Here is a 16,369-nt window from a genome sequence, read left to right on the forward strand (position 1 = left end):
GACTTGCACCGTCATCATCGTCATCCTGTCTCGAGTACTGTGTTCCTGAATAACCCTGTTATGGTCTTTTCCTGGGGATTTATAATCGCGATTTATAAGCAAGTAGGCGTCTAGCAGCACATGAATATATGGGTTTAAAAAATATGCATGACTTAGCAGAATAACGAATGATTTGTATTGCATGCAATAATCCAACTTTGTAATGTGAATGAGTGTAATTAGGGTATTGAGATGTTCATATCAAATGTTCTGTGACGACTCGGGCGCAGTTCGGCGACGGAAGCAGCTCCGTGCATCACTTGTGGTTTTACAGACTAACTGCTTAGTCGTGATACAAGTTTCTGCTGCGTCGCTCTCTGTTGTGTCAGATGTGAGCTGGTGGTACAGCCACAGTGCAGCTGAAAAACAGATCAACCTTTGTTCCCATGAAGAAAAAAAAAAAGAAAATTACGAACAAAAGCTTAGGTGAGATTACCGGCATTACTTTGTTGATCAACTTTTCCACTGAGGAGGTGGACTGTGTAGAAACTATGCACTCCAGAGGGAGGAAATGGGCATGCTTATTATGTGTGAGCCTCTTGTCTGGTTTTGTATTAACTTAAAAAGAAAAAATATGAATCTGTATCAGAAATTCAGCAATAAAATGCAGCATGGTGCCAATTGGATGACTGGGTGGTGGTGTTTGGATGAAGTTACAGAATGAATGATCTATGCAGCAGAGTTTTATGCAATTTGGGACAGATTTTGACAAGCATAGGTCAGTTTTGTGGACATGTAAAAGGGACCCCTGACCTCCTAAAGCAGAGCAAGACCCACAGATTGATGAAAACCACACACGTTTTCATTTTGAAACTGCATTTTAAAACAAGAACAATGTGGTTTTTTTAGCTTCTTTAGCTGTTTAATAAATAATGTCAGTGCATACCAACACCTGAAAACGCATTTAAATGAGAATTCACGTACACTGTGCATGCAGGAGTTTGGTGTTTAGTTGTAGAAACTACTACAAACCATAAGCAAAAAAAATGTAAAGTAAAACAAGATATTTCTTCATTGTTTTTCTGAATTACAGGTCTATAATTTGTTGTCTTTGCTGAATTAACTGTTAGTGAAGGAAAATGTCCATTTCTTCTGCATAACAGTCAGTAGTGTGATGAATCAGGGCATGACTTGAAACAGCTACGCCGCAATTGTAAAGCAAATTTTTGTTTCATCGCTGTTTCTGAAAAAATCTGTTTCTGCCCATCCAGACTAAAACACAACCTCAGTTTTAAAACTAAAACAGAGTCAGAATTACTCACACAAGTCTCAGTTTTAGGGGTAATGAAACACTGGAATTAAAAGCACATTGGCATAAACGTAGCACAAGGTATGTGTGTACAATTCAAAATTTATTTGTGTGGATGTCACCTAAAAGCAAAACAACCAAAGACCGTGCAGCCCTGTCACGTATAGCCGCTGTGTATGTCTGCACATGTTTTGCATCTTTTTCTTCCTGGTCATTTTGAATCATTTTGTAACTGATTTGCATCTCCTTATATTCTTATGTTAGCATGTTCAAAAACTTGCTTACTAGTATCTTTAAGGACAGCAAATTAATGCTTTCTCATGGAAAATAATGGGTTTCAGGGGAGTTATTGGACAACTTTTTATTTATTTATTTACAAAAGAGAATTTAGAACAAAGATACAGAGAAAACAGGACAGACTCATACACTGTAGATATGAAATCAGAGTATAAGGGAAGTATTTTGCCATGTTGAGCAAAGTGGAGCTGAGATTTAGAGAAAAAAATCAAGTGTGAAATTATGGCATTTTTGTGGCACAAAAAGTCACTAAAGTCTACAAAATATTATCAATGCTTCCAACTAGTGTGTATAAAGTTGCATATGGATTTGAGAAGTTTGACAACAATAGACAGTATGTGCAATAATAAGGCAGAAATCTGTCAAGTTCTGTTCCAGTAGTTAGAAAATACATTGAGACCAACATCTCACTTGAAGTTAACCAGAATCTTCCAAACCCACTGCAGGTAGAGTTAGATTCCTACTGAACAACGATCTCTAGAATACGTCTGCAAACACTGAGCAAAAGGAATAAGAGGAAAAGATTTGTTTACAAGCTGCAGGGACAAACCACTTAAGGAAAACACAATAATGCATCCAACACAAACTAGTTTCCAGCAGACTGGAGAACACATGGTGTCTAATCCCAGGAAAAGCTGCATCGATCCAACTACTTGTTGAATTCACTTGTCACACTCCTGTCAGCCAGTCTGCTCTTAACAAGAGACATGTGATCCAGCTGAGCCTTAAACTGCTGTTTCACCTGCAGAGGAAGGAAAGAACAGATTTGTTTGTTCAGTAAAATAAATCGTAGCATAATTCGTTCCTGCTTCATTTGCTTTTCTACTCGTGAACTGCTGAACATGTGTGAAGATCTGCCAACAGATCGTTCTTGCTTTCGGTGCAGCTGAGGCGGCTACGATATTACTCTGGTGCCACCTGCAGCCTGAATTTTCAAACTTAATTATGCGTTTGAGGGAACAATTTAAATCTTTGACAGTTTTTTAATTAGCTGGATTAAAATCTGCCAGATCGACTCACAAATATACTCAAAAATATGTAGATCATGAATGTTAGGAGTGAAATGAGGCCCTAAACACCGAGATAAAAACACTTCAATCAAGTTGTTCATATGTTGTTGTCTCACCTCATCGAGGCTTTTTGTGAGGGGCTTCATTTCAAATGTGAGTGTGGATGCTTTCACCATCGAGCTGCTGTTGAAGATGTAACTGTAGGGAGACATAAATAGAAAACTGATTGACTAAAATCATGTCATAGCCACAGTTTCCAGCCATTTCTGTTAGAAAGTAATACAAGCATATTTATCAGCTGTACAACATCTAGAGGCTGTGTCTGAGCTTTAAGAAAATCCCCTCCAACACTGGACAGCGCTCATAAGCCGCTTGTTTGTTTTGGCTTCTCCACACAGCAGTAAACATGTACACAAGAAGTCAATATGCTTGTGTGCTCAGCAGAAGCGGCAGAGCTTTACCAGCTGATGTTTGCTTTGTGGAGGAGAAAGATGGAGCGAACCGCCGCCAAACGCGATGGAGCCGAGTGAACTACTTTCCCCACAGCAGAGCGGCAGCCGTGACATTCCAGAGAGCTGTAGATGCTGCAGGTAAACAAGACAACAAGGACGAAGAACACACTTTAATAACCTGTGAGAGGACACGTATAGCAGTTGATGCACAGCTTTTTGATTCTTATATTAATCTTTTGTGTCAATTCACAACTTGCCTCCACAAACACATACAATTTATTATAATATTCATATTTCCAAAGCCAAAACAATACTCACCAATTCGCCATGTCCCCTTTATGTCCCAACTCCACCGACTCACTAACAACCACATCATTGGTTACTTCTGAAAGGAGACACGCAGCAAAATGTTGATTAAATTCCCTCTCTGTTTGTTGATTTAACCCCTAAAACTCACATCTGTGTCTCTAAAGTTACATATTTGAAGGTTTTTGCTATAAAATAATCCCATCCTGTCTTAAAATTGATGCTTAGAGGCAAATCTTCAGAATTGTGGCTCTATTAAATCCACACATCTTTCCCCATCCAGCTCTTCCTACTCACTGTAGCTTGAGCACACCAGCTCACCTGCAATTCAGTTTTTTATTTTTAAGCTAAAGACTGATTCTGCAGATGAATATTGATGCTGAAAGGCAGCCCCACCCTGCAAGTTGACAGGATTTGTTCATCTAGTTTGTCATGTATGAAACCCTGGAGATCTGAATCTGGATTTTTGAGACTGTCATCAGTATATTGCAGGTTCAAGGTGAAAATACTCATAGCATTGACTGCTTATTTTGCTCATGATGTGTACTCCAACATATAAAAAAACACAGAATATAGACATGTTAACAGTGTAAAAAAAAAAATCAATTTTCACTGGAAGGGGTCTTTAAGATGAAGGTCAAGTAGTTAAAGGAAAGCAGCAATTTGGTGAAGCCTAAGAGGAACATTTGCCTCAAAGAGGATGCTCTGGACAAATGAAAAATACAGTAAGTGGCATAAACCACGTGCAGGCATGTATTGACTAATACGTCCTCATGTAAGCATGGTTAGTGTGCAGTAAGGCCCTTTTTGGAAAGACAACAGAAATACCTGCTATATAGTTTCATAATCTGTTTTTGTAATCTTGATGTGATGTTTGTGTCTTTGACCCCAAAAAATAAACACAATCAGGTTTGTATGATGTTGCATAATGAGGTCTGCTTTATGAAAGAAGGACTCACAGAGAGCAGGTAGGGCAATTTACTGTACTACGGGATAAAATCTGTCAAGTATAACACAAAAAAAGGTTTTAAAAAATTATGAATTATCATCTTATTATGCAACAAGCACTTCCTTAAGTTGCAATTAGATGATAATCAGAATCAGCAACATACAGCTTGTGTTTTACAGCCCATATTGATACTATATTCAGTGATTATTTTGCTCATAATGTATATAATATATAGAAAGGCACTATATGGACATAATAACAGAGTAAAGACATTATTTTCACGGAAGAAAGAGTACAGCAAAAGACATATTAAAGAGCATGCCAGGAGCAAATGATCAATAAACACTAAAAACATCATTTGCAAAAGTTTAAATATATTAAAATGAGTGTCAAAAAGGCCATTATTGATGTTAAAAGCAGTAGTTTGACCAAAACTCAGCATAGATTAATTAGGTTTTTTGCAGCTACATCTTTGGTCATGTGATGTCAAGTGAGTTGTCTCCATGGTAACTGCGTCCACGGTAAAATATCTTGATTTTTTAAATTAAAAAAAAAAAAAAAAAAATCCAAATATTTTACGTGATTCTTTAGTTGGCTGTCTTTCTAATTCATGATATGTTGTGGGGAAAGGGGAAAACTTTGTAATGTTTTTGGTCCTTCGGGCCAAAATAAGTTAACCTCGCTGTCCATTTCTGGTTTTGCCACCATTAACTGAGTTATTTTCGTCTAAAACGCTTTTGTATTATTTCATATGTCCACATTAATCGTTGAGAGCTGAAGTAAACTTACTTAAACACATGACGCAGTCCATATATTTAACCTCCCCACAGATACTGAAGGAATCCGACAGAACGCGGTTACATTGCTGGCAGTGGAGAGTCATCCGCGTTGTGAGTTCTTCTCCTGAATCCAGCTTTGTTTCGTCCACACGTTTGATTAAAGTACTCTCATTAAATTCCATGTTTAATAAGTTTTCACAGAGTTTTGCTAGCAACTGGTCCCGCTTGTGAATTTGGAGAGATTGTCGTAAAGCAGCTCGTCTTCTTTTTACGTCGTCGCAGTGCCGTTTGATTTAAACGGTGTATGCGTAACACCACACTGCCACCAACTGGTGCAATGTAAGACATTTCTTTTTACTGCCAAATTATTTTATTTGTATCAGAATTTAACAAAATAAAAATGTTGTCTCGTAAATGAATAAGGTTGTGCAAAATTAACTTCTGAAATGTTCGTTTAAAAAAGGAGCTCAAGCGGAGACGTTATCCAACATTTAAACAATCTGCATGTTCTTTCTGATTGGCTGCAATGCACTTCCGGTCATACCCAAGAGCCAATCAAAAGGCTTCCCTGGCTGTGTTTTGAATCGGAGGCGGTTTTAACCGTCAGGCGCCGCCGAAGCTCATGGTGAACAAGAAAACGAGCAGCATTATTGTAAAAAACGGAATTAACTATCGCTCTAACATGGATTTGGACTCCATGAAATACGCAGAATTGCAAAAGCTCGCGAAAGAGCTCGGACTTAAAGCGAACATGAAGGTAAGAGAACCGCAGTTTGTTAAAAATAACTGAGTAACTGAGATTATTGAGACCGTGCTGTGTTGTGACTTGTAGCTAACGGTAGCTAACTGTTTGCAAACGTTAACATACATGTGGGGCCTGCATTCAAAACCTAATTTTTTTCAACAACAGGCTGATAAACTCCTGAAAGCCATAAAACAGCATTACCAACAAGAAAACAACAACGAGGAGGACGCGCAGGTAACCTACTCCAGATTAATGTTCAAATATTAACCACAAACAGTAGCACTTTGTCAGTATATGAAGTGTACAAGCCGATTTATATGGATGTTTCAGGGACAAAATAATAATGCTGCAATTGTCCAAGAAGATGAAAATGCAGCTCAGGGTAGTCAAGATGCAGCTGAGGAAGCAGCTTCCAGCTCCACTGTGTTTGTGAACACACGTCGAGGGAAAGGGAACTGTATCAAGAGAAAGCTCCCTGATGCTGCAGCAGCGACTAAGTCTGGTGCTGAGATGCCTAAAAATCATGCAGAGGTATGACACATAACAACATACTCAAACAAATGCATAACACTAACAGAATTGTAAATACAGCTGGGCAAAAATGTAAATGCAGCATGCAAATGTTTGTTTTGTTTTATGACTTGGAGAAGAAGTTTTTAAAAATATATCTAATTTCTATTGTTACGGCACAAAAAAGTTTTGAGCTGCTCAGGTGGAGACAAGATCTCAACCACTGACTTAATCCACACTGTAAAAGCCCCTAGAGGTCGCTTTAAACTACAATGAGCAGATTGTGTGACTAGAACACAGACAGACGCTCCTTTGACCAGGGACTATAAAAGCCCACCTTAAAATGCAACTTTTTTCAAATAGTATGATGCCATAGGGCAACAAGAGAAATATTCACATCTCCACTGTTTGTCGTCAAAGAATTAGTTTCGTACGGCTCTGGATAGACGTGTCTGACAATGTTAGCATGTCAACCAAAATGTCTGTCAAATTTGCCTTCAGAAAGAGTGTGACAACATTTAACAAGCAAGCATCAACAGCCTCATTACCTAAGCATATGTGGCACGACATGATGCAAACGGCAGACACCCTTGTTACTGATCTGTGATTTATTTATTTTTTTTATGGCCTCACTCTTGAACCCCCTCTTATCATTTACAATATGGTATAAACTCTTGTAACAACAAATACTTATTCCTCTATGTTAAAATGAATTATATAACATTTAATAAAGTATTACACCCTTCCATGAATATTACACTTACGTGAGTATTACATACTACATTTATATTTTTGATCAGTAAAAATACAATCTAATGCCTCTATATTGTGAGAGTAGAAACACATTTACAGTTTTACATGTGTATCCTCCTACGTCTGATTGGTAGAGATCCACTGTTGACCAATATGTTTTTCAGGTGTGAGGCATTGCTGATATTGATTATTAGTAGTGAAGGAGACAGATGATGAATGTTTGGAACTGATATCCATTTGTGGTCTTAAAAAGGTGTAAAAGTTTATAATAACACATCCTCCGGCACAAACCTTTATTCACTTCAGGTTGTTCAAATGTATTTATGCTTTAAGCTGATGTTTGAGCTTCATACATATATATATATATATATATATATATATATATATATATATATATATATACATACATACATACATACATACATATATATATATGATTCGACTAAATCAGAGCAAGATGAATCTTTATTTCATAGTATACCAAGGTTTTAAATCTGGGATCTGCAGCAACCTTTTGCATTAGTAGTTATGTGTAAGCTATAGCAATGAGAAATATGGCAAAGCCTATGATGGGAAAAAGCTAGTAAGCATATTAAAAAGTCTAGTCTTGAATAGCCAGGCCTATAACTCCAGCATTGTAGAATGATCTAAACAGTCAAAACCACATGAAATGCACCCTGGAGTCAACATCCGGTGAGCCAGACAAGCTGACCCCTAGTGCAGCTATGTAAAGCTGGTACTCGGGTATCTATGCACCAACTTGCTTTGTTGTAGTGTAAATTCTTTAGAAGGTTTAAAGACTTAAATGACTGTTGTTCCTTTCAGGCTAACAATGAGGTGGATGTACCCTGCAATGCCAGGGGTGCTAAGAAGAGAAGGCTGTCCTCTGCCAAGGATTCTGGCAAACCTGAAGCAGAGCCTTCAACCACTGTCAATGAGCAGCAGCCTGATATGAAGGATGAAGCACCTGTGCATGCTGAAGAAGGTCAGTAATATGGTTTGACGGAACTTTTAGATCTGTCTGCTTTGAGTAACTTTATCCTCCTGGAGCTACATGTGCCACTGCAGTTCTTCCTAAGAGATCCTTGACTTTAACATACTTACTTACTTGTTTTACACGTTTTCAATATCTGTGTGCAGAAAGAGCACCAAAAGTAGTCAAAGCTGGTAAAATCCCTCGGCTGCAGCAGAAGGACAAACCTTTGTTGAAACCTGTCACTCCGAGTAAGCTTTCTTTGTTTTTTCGTCTCTCCCTTCCTCCCACCCAGTCTAGTTCTGAACAAAAACTTCAGAGACAACATAATTAAACAGAGTTGCCCCCACAAAGTCTTATGATCATTTTTGTAAATCATATCTCTTATCTCTCTTAGACTTCAAAAAACTCCATGAGGCGCAGTTTAACAAGATGGAGTCTATTGATTCCTACTTCCAGAGGAGGACAAAGCAGATGGAGACCCACAAAAATCAAGACCTGAAGGTATTCTTCTTTTAAATAGTCGTGACTGACTTTATTCAATTTTAAATCTGAATGTGAGGTTTAATTTGAAATTGTATTTTATTTTTAGAAGGTTTCAGACAAAACTAAACCGCAGCAAGTTGATGACAAAGCTCAAGCGGTAAGAATTACTGTCTGCTAAACAACTGTAGAACACATTGTTTAACTTTATATTTGAGCGACTGTGATTATGCATCTATATTTTTTCCAGAAGAAAAATCCCACCCGTGCTACCATGTTCAGTCCTGCCCTGGTGAACAAGAAAACAGCTGAAGAAAGACGCAGACACACTTTGCTCTCAGCCAGCAAACCTCCTCCAAATAAACCTGCCAGGAAGGACAGTGTTCCTTTCAGACCATCTGTTCTTTCCACTCGCAGGATCAATGTTCGGTGAGTCACTCCTTTTTACTCAGAACTTTGCCGGGAGAAGAAGTAATTTCAGTGGTAATAATTGCTAAATCCTTTAAAGTGAAACCAAAGAGATTAAAACACAAACAAAACAACCTCAGAGCCATGAAAAATAAGAGAACAAAGAGAATAAAAAAAAAACACCTGAAAAGTTACAATTTAAAAAGTAGGGTGATAGAGCATTTAATGCTTGCTTGATTATTCACAAAAAATTGAAATCACAATCAATTGAAATTGCAGTGAAACAATGCCAGTAGCAAAGGATAAAGGCTTCAGTATAATATACTTGTTATTCAGGTGTCTGAGTCAGTGTCTTTGTCATGTCAGTGCTTTTACAAATCCACACCATCCTGCTTGGGTATGGTGTGTAATGTGGTAATTCTATATCACATGTTTAAATCGATTACACAGTGAAAAATTAACTTAATCTTGTCTTTAAAAAATTATTTATGTCGTCACAGAGAAACAACAGAGTAGGTGAAATGCAAACACCTGAATTTGAAAATATTGCCCTTCTCCTTTGGCTCTCCCCTTTCTGCCCTAAGGAGATAAACTATTTTTTCTGTTTTTGTAAGAAATGTCTTATCTGTTAATTTCGTCTTGTTGTTATTGCAAAGCTTTGTGGAACTGCCACTTTGCGTTTCACTTCCCGTACTGTATGAGCACAGGACAAATACTGTATCTTGAAACTTGAACCTCCTTCCACTAAACAAGATTGAGCATATGCAGGTGCTTCATAGGCAGATGCATGCAAGCTTGATCATAAACATGAACATTAAATTGGAATTTAGCCACAGCTGCAGCCCTAAGCCTTTGGCTACAGTTAACAGAAGGTATAGCTATTAGCAACATTCAGCACAGCCAATTTATCTACATGACCAAACCAACCACTATAACACACATTGGGATAGAACAGGAAAAGGAGATTATCAGCGTAACTGTCCTGGAGAAAAACAGCAAACTTAGAATGTTAAAGTTACTGGATAACACTTCAGCTTTGAGTATGCTTCACCAATAGTGACATGCAAAGTCAGGGTTCCCTTTTTGGGTAGCGTTGCAGTACTGCCACTGCTGGAATAGTAACTTTTCTTTCAGAACTGTCCACCACTGAATCAGGCTTTCCATTATTTAAAGGGGTGTGCACATGCATCAAACTGTGTAGACAAGCAAATAAGAACAACTTCCTCTCTCAAAAAGCCGTCTGATTGGTTAAAGTCTCACATCACAGGCTGGATTTTTTATAACCTGAACATTGAGCCAAGAGGAAATGCGGAATTCTAGTCTCAGACCACAAAACGAATTACAAAATGCTTTGAGGTTTTATGGATTTTTGCTCAATAATAGCCAAGAAAGATACTGCTTATCTCAGCTTTAACATGTTTGTCAAGGGTGAAGTTCTGACAGAAAAAAACAACACCAAGATTATTGCTACTGAAATATTGAAGAGGACAGTAGCCAAGTACTGTTTTGTAACATTTTGGGTTTTATACTAACTTTCTGCTGAAGCATTGGACTCTCCACTTCAGTGAGAAATTCTCGTAGGTCTTAAAAACCAAATGTCGTGTCTAATGCGACTCTCTAACAGCCAGATGTGTTTGTGTCCAGATTCTCAGAAGCTACTCAGGACAACGAACACAAGAGGTCTTTGGTGAAGACGCCGGCACGCATGTCACCCTGCCTGGCCTCCAGCACCCCACAGAGACAGGCCGCTAATGCAGGAAAACACAACGGTGTCAACACGCCAGCTTTCTCTGCCACAAAAATTCCAGGTACTTACCGTCCTTGGAGTGGTATCAGAATGTCCTGCAGACATGTACAGACTGAGGAGATGGTTTGTTTTTCCTCCCTTAAAGGGCCGTTTGTTTTCTCCGGCAACACGAGCACTTTAACAACCCCTGGAACACAAAAGAAGCCCACCTTTGATCTGAAGGCGAGTCTGTCTCGTCCTCTCAGCTACAGGCCTCATACAGGTATAAATAGTGTCCTCCAGATCCCTGATGAAATGTAATGTCAGTAGCGATGGCAAAGCATTGACGGTGTGTTTTTTTTTTCTCATAGGTAAACTGAAGCCGTTTGGAGAGGTCAAAGAAAACACGGCAGGAAACCAATCTGTGAACTCAAATACGCGTCAGGATAATTACAAACAGCACAAAGTCCAGTCAAGGTACGTCTGAAATCAATATCGATTAGACTTCAATCACAATTTAGTCTCATGATGTCTCTTATGGATGTTCTGTTTCTTACTGTTTGTAGGGACGACAGGAGAACAAAACAAAAGGAGGACCGGAAGCAGAAGAAAGAAAATATGCTTGGTGCAAGAAGAGGCCTCGTCATGATGTAAAAATACTCAGCTTTTTGATGTCGTTTGTAAAGCCTGCTGTCCTGCTGTAAATATTGTCGTCTGCAATCTCTTTTAGCTTGTGGTAGGAAAGTAGATACACTTACGTCTTACAAGTTTTTTAGGTTTGACTCATTAATTACTAAAGCACATTTTTAACTCTGAATGATGCATTTTTGTATTTGATTTGTAGAAGGTCGATGTCCTGTTTTGCTGCGTTTTGTTATTAAACACTTTATGCTTTCTTTTTACATTTTTGGGAGAACAACTTGATATAAAAGAGACACAAAAGATTTCCTTGTCTGTATTCTCATTTTCCAAATAAATTTGCTACTGCAGTTTTCCAGAGTGTAGTGTTTTAATATTGATTTATGAGACGTAATCACACAAAATGTTGATGAATTTATGTGGAAAATATTTTATTGGTAAACCAACTTGATTTTCTTATAAAGGAGCAACAAAATCTTCTCCGTTGTCCTCTAACTGAAAGATGTGATTAACTACAACCGTTTCCTCATTCAGGAAGCCCTAAATTGAGCACATTTCCTAATTTTAAGACCAGATAAACACTTCTTACAAACAGCTGAGAGATGTAAGTCAGTGCTTCCTCACAAAACATCCATTATAATCCAGATAAACGGGGTCAACATGAATAACGGTGTAATTGTTTGTCCAATAACAGTTCAATTTCATCCCAGTGATGGCTGGTCTCAAACTTCAGGATTCCTCTTGTACACCTCATAAGCAAACTCCTCAGTGTGTGCGTAATCTTTGCAGACACCAATGAAGTCGATCTCAAGCTGGAACGGACCGTCAGCTTTGTCTCCCAAAGTAAACCCGATGGTGTTAACCTGCAAATACAAAAAACGTGACATTAACAGCAGCAAAAAGATGTCTTAAGCCCCTTTCAGACAATCCTTTCTGTTCATTTGATGGCATTTTAATGTGGCAGTTTCATGTCTAAGTGTGCAACCTGCTTACTTTTTCTGTAAAAGCACTGATGGCAGTCTTAATTGGTTGGATCTAGTAACATCACTTTTAATATGGTGCAAGTCTGAACTTGCATACAGTCGAAATAACAGGAAATCACAGGATAGTTTGAGTTGTGTACAGCAATTTAGGGAAGACTTTCTTTACATTTTAGCCAGTATTGTTGAGACAAAAAGACGGTTTGGTGCCAAAAAAAAACATCTTCATACACTGTATGATTTTGCATCTATTGGAAGCTGAAATGTGCATAAAATCCAAACTTGACAGCAACACAGACTGAACAGAGTCACAAATAATGAATTTAATCTAGGATAAGACAAAACATTAAGGAACTGAGGTTTAGTTTGTTGCTTTCAGCTGTTTAGGATTATTTCCTCTGAGTGTATTAAATACCTGCAGCATCAGACAGCAGCAGGATCTATTTGAATGTCTCCAAAGAGAGAGTTACACCAATTTACACATGAAACATTATAAAAACTACTTTTGTTAACCTCACACAGATGAGCTGTCACACAGTCACTGTTTATAAGTTACAGTTAAATCATTAGTTTACATAGCGGTTGTCCTCAGGTTGAGTTCTGAGCTTCATTACAGCTGTTTGGATACAGTATTTTTATTTTACTGTCCATAAAGTAGTAGATTATCATCACTCTTAGAATTTACTGTGTTTAGGAAACAATGCATTTTCTAGGCTACTAGTTATTTGGGCAGTTTAATAAGCTTGTTTAAATTTTCCTTGTGATTATTAATGTGTTATTACGCAAAAATAAAAGTGATTTACGTCTGAATGACAGAATGCCGTCACTTTAACTGACTGATGAAGCTCAAAGTGTTATATAATCCATGTCTGAAAAGGGCTGAGGTTGAAAACATAGTTAGGTAATGAAAGCCTACTAAATTCCCATCACGGAGTTCATTAAAGTTCCTTTGCATTACCTTATCCAGCCAGACAGGATGCTGGTCGTCTTGTATCCTCCCTCGATGTGTGAGGAAGAACTTAGAGAAAGGTATCTGCAAAGGAGCAACATGTGAGTTAGTTCAGAAGTGTTCCTTAAAAGTGCAGCAAATGTGGCAACAAGGTGCTCAAGGTTCTGTGATGTTTCAGGTTGATCAAACGGGTTTTATCTGTTTTCTGCTCACCTTCACGTCTTGCCAGTAGGGTCCTCCTCTGGTGTACAGGAAGTAACTGTAAATGTCGTCTTTCTGGTGAGAGAAATACGTTTCTGCCGCGAGGTTGATCATCCACGGACGGCCATCACCACGTACACGTAAATGGAGGGTGTTAAAACTGGTCCAATCGTAGTGCTCTTTTCTATCGAACGCAGCCTAGAAGAGACAAAAGGTTGTCGGGTAACTTTTAGTGGTCATTTAACTGCTTCCAACATCAGAACTCATATTACTAGATCTTAAATATGAGCAGATTTTCATTCCAATATATACTTATACCGATAAACTACAGAGGAGGAAGAGGGACAGGTCTGTAAATTCAGGTATTTGTAGTGAATATTGACATCAAATGGACGTATTTTTTCAGATTTTTAGTCACTCTTCAATAGCTGATGTAACAATAGTTTCAAGGTTGTCAATATACGTCAAAATATGTGGTTAGCTGTGCAAAACTGTCCATTGAAGTGTCTTCAGTGTTTCAAAAATCATATGTGGTATTTATTTTAGTAACTGCTTTAGAGTATTTAATGAGCTCTCCCACCCTTTCAAAATAAAAAAAAACATGCATCCTGATTGAAAATATTTAAAATTCTTTCAAATAATATGTTCAGAATCATTAATTTTTTTATGCAGTTTATTTTCAAAACTTTGTTTTCAAAGACTTTTCTTCAATGGATAAGAATAAAATCCCATTGGAGAAACACTGAAGCCTATATTTAATCAAATAGTTTCAATATTAGCGATTGTAAAGTAAAATAAAAAACAGTATTTATCAGGATACTAACTAGTGGTTGCTTTGATCGCATGGTGCAGTATCCACTGTAACGAGTTTCTCCATCTCTTGGAGGAACAGAACTCAGTGTCCCGTATAGAAAACAGGTATTAGTGTTCTTTCCCAGCTTCAGGTATATTTCACTCTGGCCTCCTATCTCCCGATCAGAAGACAACGTCCACTGCTCCAGACATTCCGGACCTCTGAACTCCCAGATCACCCTGTTCTGCTCCAGCATGTGCTCCAGGATCGGTTTGCCCTGTGGACCAACCCAGCGGTCGAAAAACTCCTTCTTCAGCAGAGCGAAATGCTTCTTTATCCCCTGCAATCCCTTGGAGAAGTCAAAGTTGATCTTCTGCCACGGGAGCTTGTTCTCTCTGGGCTGGCCGGGTCGTCTGTATTCACCCTGGATCACTGACCTTCTGGGAACAGAGAGAGCAGTGGTGGACGGGAGGAGCAGCGGCTGCTGGTGGATGGAGCTCAGCAGCCTCACCGGACGGAGTCGTGTCATCTTCTGCAGCGACATTTCAGTGTTGATCTGGACGATTCACTACTGGGATGCATCACACAGGAAAGTTGTGCCATTACACTCAAGTTACAGGGTGATGATGCATACTCAAGGCTGATTTACAGAGAAAATAACATTAAATGAAATCATATTATTGCATTTGACAGGCTGGAATCAATATTACTAATCTTTATCGAGTTATTTAGTAGATTATATCATATTTCAAACTGCCGAAACAAATGTTTTGCCTGCTTAATTGGTCTTGTTTTTGAATGTATCACTTATGATTGGGCTCTTAGTGAATGATCAGTTGTATTTACTGTGCTGTCGTTTAATTTACCAACTATACAAATGCCCTTTTGGAATACAGTATTCAACATAAGTGAGAACAACCCTGTGCAATATCACTCAGATGGTAAATAGTTAAAAAATACAATAACTGCATGACTTTTAAGTTGAACAATAGATATTTTCTTTTATGTAAGATTAAAAGCACATATCTCAGATTAACTACACTAAAAACATAGACTCCACAGTAAGAACTTAGTACAACAGAAGTCTTGTAAAGGTTTCCACAAAACACACAATCCTTTTGCACTTCAGATCCCGTATAAAAACTGGTGCACCCTCAGGATAAAACAGTCAAACACAAGCTGAATGATGTTGTACATGCAGTCTAATGCAGTAAGGAGAGGCCTTTATATGGGCAAGACTAAACAAATGTGTGGTTCAATACAGGTGAGTCAACACCTCAGAACAAGACTTGGAAGTCCACTTTGAGAACATCTGTGTTGACATTTCGGACAGAGAAGACAGATGTTTACAAAGACAAGTGGAAGAAGTCATCTCTAACCCAGCATTTATCAGATACTGATAATGCAGTCCTGACATTCCTGACCAGTCAGGTACACAAGTATTTCCATTAATTATGTGGTTTATGGGTGAGAATAAACACCTTGAACAGTCTGTTAGAAGTGAGGACGCCTCTTGTATTAGTGGTGAAACGTATTTAATAACCAAAAAACAGAAGTCCAATTTCTGTTGAAGCATTTACAGTGACCTGAATGACTGAAATCTACACAAATAACACAAACATTATCCTGCTAGCATAATCTATCCCCACTTACCGTGACCACGCTGTAGCAGCTTCAGCCTCGTGGATACATCAGCAGAATATGGTGTATTTTTAGCTAGACTATGAAGATATCTGGTTATATCACTGTAATAAAGCACAAGCAATTTATAAACGACTACTCGTGTTCAATCCCAAGGTTGTCCGGTTCCACACGGCGGAAGTATCTGTGCTGCGTTCAGGGCACATACAGATAGAAACATAACACATTGAAGCCAGCGTACACAGATTTACAACAGTGACAGGTTGTGACTTGAATGTAGCTTCAGTGCAACACAGATTCCTACCCTGACTGTCGCACTCACTGTAGATCTGTAGTTCCGCTCTCAGATAATTATAAATGCTCACGTTTAATTTCTACAGCTGTCTCTGCATTTTAATTATGTTAAATAATAATATGAGAAACACTAGCGGTGTTTTATATCTCACTCAGAGGGATAAACTGCAATAATATTATCAATCCGAGCGCG

The 16,369-nt window shown here is 38.3% G+C and overlaps 3 protein-coding genes across 5 annotated transcripts; 1 reads left to right on the forward strand and 2 right to left on the reverse strand.

Moving 5' to 3' along the window:
- Nucleotides 1-1,634: 1,634 nt before the first annotated feature.
- oip5 (opa interacting protein 5) lies at nucleotides 1,635-5,427 on the reverse strand. Its single transcript, XM_035955600.2, has 5 exons — nucleotides 5,092-5,427; nucleotides 3,366-3,432; nucleotides 3,057-3,179; nucleotides 2,712-2,793; nucleotides 1,635-2,327 (listed from the first exon to the last, which is right to left on the reverse strand). The coding sequence occupies exons 1-5, from the start codon at nucleotides 5,261-5,263 to the stop codon at nucleotides 2,235-2,237; spliced, it is 537 nt and encodes a 178-aa protein (XP_035811493.1). The 5' UTR covers nucleotides 5,264-5,427; the 3' UTR covers nucleotides 1,635-2,234.
- nusap1 (nucleolar and spindle associated protein 1) lies at nucleotides 3,041-11,668 on the forward strand. Of its 2 annotated transcripts, none has more exons than XM_035955599.2 (12): nucleotides 3,041-3,185; nucleotides 5,992-6,060; nucleotides 6,157-6,357; nucleotides 7,915-8,074; nucleotides 8,230-8,313; nucleotides 8,460-8,566; nucleotides 8,655-8,705; nucleotides 8,796-8,974; nucleotides 10,598-10,761; nucleotides 10,846-10,962; nucleotides 11,051-11,156; nucleotides 11,246-11,668. In XM_035955599.2, the coding sequence occupies exons 1-12, from the start codon at nucleotides 3,177-3,179 to the stop codon at nucleotides 11,331-11,333; spliced, it is 1,335 nt and encodes a 444-aa protein (XP_035811492.2). In that variant the 5' UTR covers nucleotides 3,041-3,176; the 3' UTR covers nucleotides 11,334-11,668. The 2 variants fall into 2 exon arrangements, with proteins under 2 accessions (XP_035811492.2, XP_023142390.2); XM_023286622.3 differs by lacking the exon at nucleotides 3,041-3,185 and adding an exon at nucleotides 5,555-5,838.
- A 60-nt stretch (nucleotides 11,669-11,728) lies between these two features.
- Nucleotides 11,729-16,075, reverse strand: ndufaf1 (NADH:ubiquinone oxidoreductase complex assembly factor 1). Of its 2 annotated transcripts, none has more exons than XM_023286625.3 (5): nucleotides 15,895-16,075; nucleotides 14,273-14,809; nucleotides 13,461-13,646; nucleotides 13,257-13,331; nucleotides 11,729-12,181 (listed from the first exon to the last, which is right to left on the reverse strand). In XM_023286625.3, exons 2-5 carry the CDS (start codon nucleotides 14,783-14,785, stop codon nucleotides 12,041-12,043), a joined length of 915 nt encoding a protein of 304 aa, XP_023142393.2. In that variant the 5' UTR covers nucleotides 14,786-14,809; nucleotides 15,895-16,075; the 3' UTR covers nucleotides 11,729-12,040. The 2 variants fall into 2 exon arrangements, with proteins under 2 accessions (XP_023142393.2, XP_023142392.2); XM_023286624.3 differs by having other exon boundaries at nucleotides 14,273-14,812; nucleotides 15,895-16,074.
- Between the last annotated feature and the right edge of the window lie 294 nt (nucleotides 16,076-16,369).

This window comes from Amphiprion ocellaris, chromosome 20 (genome assembly GCF_022539595.1).
Source record: "Amphiprion ocellaris isolate individual 3 ecotype Okinawa chromosome 20, ASM2253959v1, whole genome shotgun sequence".
NCBI lineage: Eukaryota > Metazoa > Chordata > Actinopteri > Pomacentridae > Amphiprion > Amphiprion ocellaris.

Coding starts and splice junctions, on each gene's coding strand:
- nusap1 (XM_023286622.3), top strand. CDS start 5,704: ATGGTGAACAAGAAAACGAGCAGCATTATTGTAAAAAACGGAATTAAC. Junction 8,975..10,597: donor ACTCGCAGGATCAATGTTCG/GTGAGTCACTCC, acceptor GTTTGTGTCCAG/ATTCTCAGAAGCTACTCAGG. Junction 10,963..11,050: donor CAGCTACAGGCCTCATACAG/GTATAAATAGTG, acceptor TTTTTCTCATAG/GTAAACTGAAGCCGTTTGGA.
- oip5 (XM_035955600.2), bottom strand. CDS start 5,263: ATGGAATTTAATGAGAGTACTTTAATCAAACGTGTGGACGAAACAAAG. Junction 3,433..5,091: donor GGACTGCGTCATGTGTTTAA/GTAAGTTTACTT, acceptor GTCTCCTTTCAG/AAGTAACCAATGATGTGGTT. Junction 3,180..3,365: donor AAAGGGGACATGGCGAATTG/GTGAGTATTGTT, acceptor GTTTACCTGCAG/CATCTACAGCTCTCTGGAAT.
- ndufaf1 (XM_023286625.3), bottom strand. CDS start 14,785: ATGTCGCTGCAGAAGATGACACGACTCCGTCCGGTGAGGCTGCTGAGC. Junction 13,647..14,272: donor TGCGATCAAAGCAACCACTA/GTTAGTATCCTG, acceptor TGTCTCTTCTAG/GCTGCGTTCGATAGAAAAGA. Junction 12,182..13,256: donor ATCCTGTCTGGCTGGATAAG/GTAATGCAAAGG, acceptor TTGTATTTGCAG/GTTAACACCATCGGGTTTAC.